Raw genomic sequence first — 8,428 nt, forward strand, 5'->3', positions numbered from 1 at the left:
TCTCGTTTGAAGATCAAGACATCCAACCGAGACCGACTTTAATCCTAAAGCGTGTCTTCTTATTCCTCAGCAATTGACTGTTTTTTTTTTCTTTCAAGAATGTTACGTACATTATTGACTCCATTCTCAGTCATGTTTGCTGTTGCATAACATCTCAGGAAGAAGTTATCTGGCTCTACGCTGTGGTATAAAAGCTCAGTCTCACTCAGAACCTCACTCATACTCTTAAAATAGACAACATGAGAATACAAATCATTCAGACACACACACGTGTGCAAAAGTCGTCCTTTATCGAGTCGTAATGTTTTGTGTAAAAAAAAAAAAAAAAGAAAGAAAGGGGAAAGAACTCTGTTAAAGCTCCCTGTATTTTTAATCGACAACAGTTGAAGACAGGAGACAGGAAACGAATCACGCTACACTTAATCACATCGTTACTGGCTTGTTGCTAACTGCTTTATTCGACTAGTCACAGGCTATTTACCGAATACACACACAGACAATTACACAGACATGGATTTTGTTCTTGTTTTTATTCCCCACAATGCAGTCTGTCAGCACAGTGTTCAGATACTAATTGAATCAATGAGGCACGGATGTTCTCCAGTCTCGAGGACCAAGCCCTGGTTAACTAAACAGGATACAGCAAGTAGTGAGGTGTCCAGGTAACTAATCTGACCTTCAGACTTAAGCTCAGACTCTGACTCGTGTCTCTGGTTTCTTCTGACTCTTAAAGGAACGAACTTTATACTTTATAATCAGCCAAGACCGTGTTTGTTCTTCCGGTTCTGTGTGAGACTGATGTGACGTGACCGATAACATGAAGATGATGAATAATATGAATACGATGATGATGTGTTTCTCGTTCTGTAGCATTAAAAAAAACCAGGAACTTCTCTCCCAATGTAGAAGGTTGTTTGAGGTCAGGGTGATCTGACCTGTCTGTGAGGAAGCAAAGCAGAGGGTCGACACTTAAATCTTTACTGATACTGAAGGCAAACCTGTGCAAGTGAAACCAGTTTAAACCCGAAGGTTTCTACTGGGAATTTCCTGTTATATTAATACTCTATGTAGTGAGCGTTTATGTTGAGAAAGAAAGCGAGAATGATAAAATACTAAAAGGTTCATAATGATGATGATCAGCATTTTAGTTAAGTAACTTTTACTAAAGTGTTTTCTCTCCGGAAGTGAAATGTCCTACAGATGATTTAGGGATAAATCTGTTGGGATGCTGCTTGGAAAATGAAGCCTGACGTTTCTGTTAAAATGATTGGATCAAACTGACTGATTTGTCCGTGGCCAACTGCTTAAAATACTGATTAACTGAATACATTATTGTTGTTTTGTTTTCCTTTTCTTTTTTGTACTCGAATACAAAATGACTAAAATCCCACAGAGGGAGATGAAGTAAAACATGTGAGACAGACTTGCAATACAATGTATGGTTTAAAAAAATGGTATTGAACCTGTAACATGTTCAGTAAGTCATTGTGATCGCTCCAGCACATGATGAAAGAAGCAAACAAGTCAGACACCAGACATGTCCTGACTGATTAGAGTAAATTAGTGTAAATTTCACTGAACAGTGCCTGATGTGTTTTACTTTTCCTTAGCGCAAGCTGCTGGTGTTGGAGTCAGGATCCTAAAGCACGTGTGTAGATGTTTGAGACGATGTCAGACTCTGGCCCTTAATCTTCACTAGTAACGTCCCTCATTAGATCAATAATGCTACTTTAGACTTTTCCTGAAAAGTCTCCTTAAACCCCTCCTCCTATAGCAGGCTCCTCACACTCTCTCTGGATCTCCAGGTAGTTCTGTGCTGTCGTCTTGCCGTGCTGCTCTTTCAGGTGGCGCCGGAGCGCGGGTTTGTGGGCGAAGCAGATGCGGCAGAAGGCGCAGACGTGTGGCCGCTGTCCGCTGTGCATGTTCATGTGGTCGGACAGCGTGGACTTCTGCGTGAAGGTCTTGTGGCACAGCGGGCAGCTGTGGAGCTTGGCCGAGCGGTGGACGGCCATGTGGCGGTTCAGGTTGCTCGTCTGGCTGAAGTGTTTGCCGCAGCACGGGCAAACGTACAGCAGGTGGGTGGAGCGTGAATGGGTGGCTAGATCTTCCACTGAAGAAAATGCCAGACCGCACTGCTCGCATGCCACAGAGCCCGTCACGCAGGATGTGGAGCCCACGACAGCCACAGAGTCCTCACCACCGTTTTCTTCGTTAGCGGCCAACGGGACGACTCCTACATCGTCCTCACCGCTCGCTCCGTCCATGCTAAAATGACCAGGGCCACCGTCCGAACCCGCCGCGTCTCCTTGGCATTCTGACGGCTGATAATCCACCCGCATCGAACCCTCTCCTAGATCTAAGTAGTCTTGCCCGATCCCTGCTCCAAAACTCCCCATGATCTCCTCAGAGGTGGGAAAGCGCCACGCCTGCTGAAAGTTCCCCAAAGGCCTTCGTTCGCGGTAGGTGTAACGCTTCCTGTGCTTGAAGCCCCGCCCCCGGCCACCCCTGGGCTCCCCGAATCTCCGCCTCCAGATGCGTACACCACCCCTCGGGCTGCTGCCCGGCACTCCACCGTCGTCCCTGCTCAGATCCTCAGCGTGCGGGTGTGTGACCTGGCGTACAGCCAACAAGTCCACAGCGTCTCCGTGGTCCTCGTGGACTCCTGCGTTCTCCACTGGGCCACGGTGCTCGTCTCTGATGCGAACCTCGAACACACTGAAGTCGTTCCTGCTCTCTTCGTCCTCGATACCTCCGGAGTGCTCTGAGGATCGAAGCTGCAACATTGACACATTAATCAAAGATCAGTATTATTTCAAACTTTATTCAAGGGCTGAGTAATTGAGCAAAATAACCTAAAATGATTCATTTAAATGACTCAATGATTCAATTAAATGCTGAAATATATCTGAAAGTAAACACAGTTTTTAAACTTGTCTCAATTCTCCTCAGCCCGGGCTTGACCTCTGTCTCTCCTGAGATATCTATTAAGGCCACGAAGAGATATTTACCCGCACTACGGACAAATCAGCCTCATCTCTGTGATGAGCACCGGTGTGATCGACTCCTGAGACCTGCGGCTCCTCCTCCGAGCTGTGAGGCTGCAGAGACGATGCACGCTCGGAAGGTGGCGACATGTCGTGAGTGCTTCCGCTGACGATCGCCGCCATACCCTGAGACTCTTCTGTTTTTACAGTCTGAACAAGAAGCGATGACGGAATAAACACGACATCCAAATGAGTCGAACGTACAGAGAAAAAAAAAAAAAACATGATTATAATAAAGACGATTATAATACTGGATGGAATCGGACTCACTCCTGAGCTGCTGCTCTTAGACTGCAGGTACTGACTCAGAGCCACTCGGCACTTCTCCACCACGTGCTCCATTTGGAGGTAGCTGGCTGCTGTCAGGTAATTGACGATCTCTTTGGCGCTGAACTGCAGGATGCCAGTGTAGCAGGACTGCAGCAGCTCACGGATCACTGTGGAGCTGTGCAGCACTGAGACCTGCTGCACAAAACACAAAACACCACCAACATCACAATAATCTTCAAGTAGAACAGAAAGCCACGGAATTAATGAACTCAAGAAGTGCGTTCTGCTTAAGCGTTAAATTTACGATCTGTCCGGCATAATTTACACATGGCCCGTGTCTGATGTTTAGATCAGGCCTGCGGATTTTATACATACGTATCGCATCACATTCTCAGACCCTCGGACATTACAGCACCCAGACCCAGGATCATACCTGTAGCTCTGCAGAGGGGTTCAGTAAAAACTGGTCCCTGAGGAAGGCCGAGCCAGCGGCCAGCACCACTTTGTGACCGCGGAACATCTGCCTGCCGCCTGCCACGATGGTGATGTCGCAGAAGTGGCGCTGCTCCCGCAAGGAGTTCATGTTCCTCAGAGCTGCGTCGCTGTGGCCAGGAAGGCGGAAACACACCACGTCCATCTGCACACAGAGAGGACAACCGTTAATGTTCGTCGTCACTGCAAGAACCCTGGGATTGTCCCTCAGAGCTCTTTGTAGATGATCAAACTGTAATATATATTAACCAGTGCCTCATTAACCATTTGTAGTTACTCCAAATGTTCCACAAAACAGGCTCCTCTGATCACGTTCAGCATCGATAAACAGTCGTTCCCTCAAAATTATTAAGAGAATCGAAACACATCTTGTCACAGTACTAAGAAATAAAGTGAAGTATTGCTCTGACTGCCACAAAGCACTGACACTCGAGACTCCTTCCTTAAAATGAGACAAACGAGAAGGTCCTAAAGACTGCACTGTATGAACAGAAAACTATAATCCTGCGGCTTGTCATGCAGTCAGAGCTGCTGTCATAGCAAATCTATCGATACCTTCTGACCAATCAGAATGGAGTGTTTAACACCATTCATGGAATGTCTGTGTTTGAAAACATGCTGAGGGTTAAGTGAAAGTGAAAAAGCACACCAAACAACCTTTTTCCGATGTTTGAGAGGTCAGACATTTTACTGGACATTTTAGTTTGGAGGAGCTGCGATCCTATACAAGCGCTCCAGGTGTCGCAAGCGAGGGAAGCTCGTAAAACTCAGACAGTGCGGTTTTTGAAACTCGCTGCCAAGCATCCATCTGGCGTATCTCCGCTCACTTGCAAATAAATAAATAAAATATGAACTACAACTCCTCACCCGCATGAAGGACCTTTTTAACTCTTCTGCGCTCTGCTTCATGGAAACCTGGCAGAACGGAGCTATCCTGAACAGCACGCTACATCTAACGGGATTCCAGCTGTTCAGAGTGGATCGTGTCACTGACTTGTCGAGGAAAACGAGAGGCGGTGGATGATGTTTTTATATCGATGAGGGCTGGTGTACAGATGTGACAGTTTTAAAGAAGCTGTGCTGCCCAAATTTTTCAAGCTCTCTTTATTAACTGTAATCCATTTTATTTGCTGCAGGAGTTCTCGTAAATTCTGCCGAGTGTGAACATTCCTCCTGACGCGCGTGTGACCGCGGCGCTAGAACTGTTGGCCGATCAGATCACACAAACTGAGCAGCGCTATCTGGACTCTTTCATTATCATTCTCAGTGATTTTCCTAAAGCTAATGTCACCCACAAACTGCCTAAATACAAACAGCACATCACATGCCCACAATATACAGGGGACAACAATATACTGGAGCACTGCTACACTGTTTTAAAGGTTTCATAACACTCTGGTCCCTGTGTAGCTCTTGGACTCTCTGATCACGGTTTGGTTCATCTTCTATCAGCCTCCAAGCAGAAACTTAAATCTGCTAAGCCTGTTGTATATGATCTGTAAAGAGATGGACAAATGAAGCAGAGCGTTTTTGCGGCTGCAGCTACTGATTTGGATGAGCTCTGTGACACTGTGACATCAGTTTCTGTGAGGACATGTGTGTTACCTCCAGGACTTATTTAATAACATTCAACAACAACAAACCTTGGTTCAGCATAAAACTCAAACAGCTTCACCGGTCCAAAGAGGATGACTACAGAACTGGGGACAAAGCCTTGTATAAACAGGCCAAATACACACTAAATAGAGAAATAATAGTGGCAAAGCTCTTCTATAGCTGTTTGGTTTTGGGTCAGCCAGCAAATCAGATGTAAGAAGACTGCAGTGCACTGTTAGAACAGCAGAAAGGATCGTTGGTGTTCATCTGCCCAACCTTCAGGACTTGTACAACTCTAGAGTGAAGAAACGGGCAGGTAACATCATTACGGACCCCTATCACCCCGGAAGACGCTACAGATTTCTGTGCACTAGAACATCAAAGCACAAAAACAATTTTCCCCCCATGCCATATCCGGCTTAAACGGCTAATACAGGATTATTACCTGTATTCTGTAATTCTCCATCTCAAATTACTGCCTCTTTCTCAAGTACTATGTAAATATGTAAATCCTTACTATTTAAATGTTTACTGTTCTCGTTCCAGATATGTATACATTTATATATGCATGTATATGTGTATATATCTATGTATAGATGTACTTACCAAGAGCACCTTAAGAACCACAACAAACCCCTTGTGTGTCTGCGCCACTTGGTGAACAAAACTAATTCTGTTTCTGATTCTAATTCCGATGTATTCATGGACAGAGTCAGAACCAATGTGCTTACACGAAACTACACAGAACCCCAGCTGTCCTCCAGCCATTTAAAGCCCACAGTGTGCACCTTCATACCGCACCTGGTCTCTAACAGTTCATTAACTTTTAATCACATCAAACACATCTAATACTCATCCAAACATAAACAAGTGTTTTCCGGCTCGGAAAACATTTTTCCAAATGGACTTTTCCATGCAATGTCGCACAACTCCATGCATCTTTTCTCATTTTAAATCCTGTTCTGTTTGTTTGTTTATTTATTTATTTATCTTTCACTCTATAGCTTTAAGGGTAAAGCCCCACACTCTCTGTCACACCCTGTTATAAACAGTTACACAAATACAGCTAGCTGATATGTGCTGCAGCTCATTACGGAGACCCGAGGCCCTTTATAAACTAACGCATATCTATAATTATGATTAAAGTACGTGTTGTTTTCTTGCTTTAACAGAAACTCTCTGCATCTTGTTACACTGCTAAGCTTTAGCATAGTTAGCTTTTGTCTCGTGTAGCTAGCCAGCTAACGCTAGCCGCGTTCACGAGGCATTAAATAACAAATATAAAACCTCGAGCACTTTTTCCCATCGGTTTTTAAAGCGAATAAATAAATAAAAAAAACCCAAACCTTTTAAATAGATTTCCGTCTCACATAACAGACCCACCAGCGTCACTGAGCGTCACGAAGTCTTTAGGTCTAGTGTTTACTTTTTAACAAGCGTAACCTATACTACGGCGGCCGGAAAGTGACTTCCGGCGTGTGAAAGTTTGGAAAAATCGAAGCAGAAAATACTGGTCCTTTTTTTCTTTTTTTTTTGGTGGGAAACATAACTGTTGATAGTTCAAAGTTAGCTAAAGTACAAATTTCTTTTTTTTGTTCATGGGTGTCTAAATAAATAATATTACATATTAAATACACTCTAAAAATAAATTCTACACTGGTCACCTTTGCTATGCCTATAAAGAGTATGTGCTAGTGATTAAACTAGCCTAGTATGTGCAACCCTAAAAGAAGCAATTACAAAAATAATAATAAATATTTAATCACGGAAATGACAAAATCTTCTAAACAATTTCATTTTACAACATATTCCAGGTGAGAGAGAGAGTGTGTGTGTGTGTGTGTGTGTGTGTGTGTGTGTGTGTGTGTGTGTGTGTGTGTGTGTGTGTGTGTGTGTGTGTGTGTGTGTGTGTGCCCTGCAATGGGTTGGCACTCTGTCCAGGGTGTATCCTGTTGGAAAAAATCTTGATATGTGCTCTTATAATATGAACTATTACAATTGATGTTGTAGGACATATGGGGGTATGCACTTAAAATACTATGCATGTGCAGGCCCAGTCTGGACAAACAAGACAGACTGAGATCATAAGTCTAGCAAACTTAAGGAGTCAGCATAAACAATTCTCCACATATATGCAAAACAACATTATAAAATGCAAAAGCTTAGCTTAAGTAATAATGCAGTACTTTTACTAACCAGATAAAAAATTTATATATATATATAATATATAATCCAGTTGATTTGGAACCTGATGTTACTGTAATCAAGAAAATCGTATCCTAAAATATGATCATAAAATGTTGTATGTCATAATCAGACTAAATCAGAACTCCTATATCATAGGTGATGGTGGGTGATTGGGGATTGAGTATCATCACTGATCTGATCAGTTTATATGTTTATGTTATATGTAGAGATGTGATTAATCCAGTGTAGAGCAAATGATTTATATGTGATTGTCAGGGAAATCATACACAACATACACATAGTATAGGCGTACAATACAGGTAATCATAGTAATCATACAGGTAATCATGTAGTATAGGTATACAATACAGGTAATCATCTTATGTATATGTTTGTATATATATATGTTTATGTGTGTGTATATGTATGTATATATGTATATATATATATATATATATATATATATATATATATATATATATATATATATATAGGCGTATAATCTGGAGAAATCATATCATATCAAATCATCATATACAAAACATAGAAAAAGATAGAGAAAAACTCTCACTCATTGTAATTGTATAAAGGGAGATTGGTGAGATTGGACAATAGTTTTGTCAACGCAGCATATTTTTAGTAATGCAGAAGTTCAGAAAGTCGGCGGGAACAACAACAACAGGCCAGACTTAATTTTCGGTAAAAGGGCAGACTGGTTTTTCGGGGAAATGAGGCAGGGGGGCCACGGGCAATTCTGTAATTCTGTAGTGTCAGGAGAAAAGTCAGACAGGTCAGGTGGATTGACGTAAGAAGGTATAGACGCATCTAGAGGTGCCAGG

At 42.7% G+C, this 8,428-nt stretch overlaps 1 protein-coding gene across 5 annotated transcripts; it reads right to left on the reverse strand.

Annotated features, from left to right (window-relative positions):
- Positions 1-347: 347 nt before the first annotated feature.
- Positions 348-6,906, reverse strand: LOC113634708 (zinc finger and BTB domain-containing protein 12). Of its 5 annotated transcripts, none has more exons than XM_027133832.2 (5): positions 6,749-6,906; positions 3,748-3,951; positions 3,315-3,509; positions 3,009-3,194; positions 348-2,774 (listed from the first exon to the last, which is right to left on the reverse strand). In XM_027133832.2, the coding sequence occupies exons 2-5, from the start codon at positions 3,949-3,951 to the stop codon at positions 1,755-1,757; spliced, it is 1,605 nt and encodes a 534-aa protein (XP_026989633.1). In that variant the 5' UTR covers positions 6,749-6,906; the 3' UTR covers positions 348-1,754. The 5 variants fall into 5 exon arrangements, with proteins under 5 accessions (XP_026989633.1, XP_026989632.1, XP_026989631.1 ...); XM_027133831.2 differs by lacking the exon at positions 6,749-6,906 and adding an exon at positions 6,009-6,648 and having other exon boundaries at positions 3,315-3,506; XM_027133830.2 differs by lacking the exon at positions 6,749-6,906 and adding an exon at positions 6,009-6,345.
- Between the last annotated feature and the right edge of the window lie 1,522 nt (positions 6,907-8,428).

Source organism: Tachysurus fulvidraco, chromosome 7, assembly GCF_022655615.1.
Source record: "Tachysurus fulvidraco isolate hzauxx_2018 chromosome 7, HZAU_PFXX_2.0, whole genome shotgun sequence".
NCBI classification, from domain to species: Eukaryota; Metazoa; Chordata; class Actinopteri; order Siluriformes; family Bagridae; genus Tachysurus; species Tachysurus fulvidraco.

Bases quoted from the DNA above. Each gene is read 5' to 3' on its own strand.
- LOC113634708 (XM_027133830.2), bottom strand. From the start codon at position 6,170: ATGGCTGGAGGACAGCTGGGGTTCTGTGTAGTTTCGTGTAAGCACATT. The intron at 3,510-3,747 runs GTATGATCCTGG...TGTTTTGTGCAG, and splicing joins ACCCCTCTGCAGAGCTACAG to CAGGTCTCAGTGCTGCACAG. The intron at 2,775-3,008 runs GTAAATATCTCT...TCAATGTTGCAG, and splicing joins CTGATTTGTCCGTAGTGCGG to CTTCGATCCTCAGAGCACTC.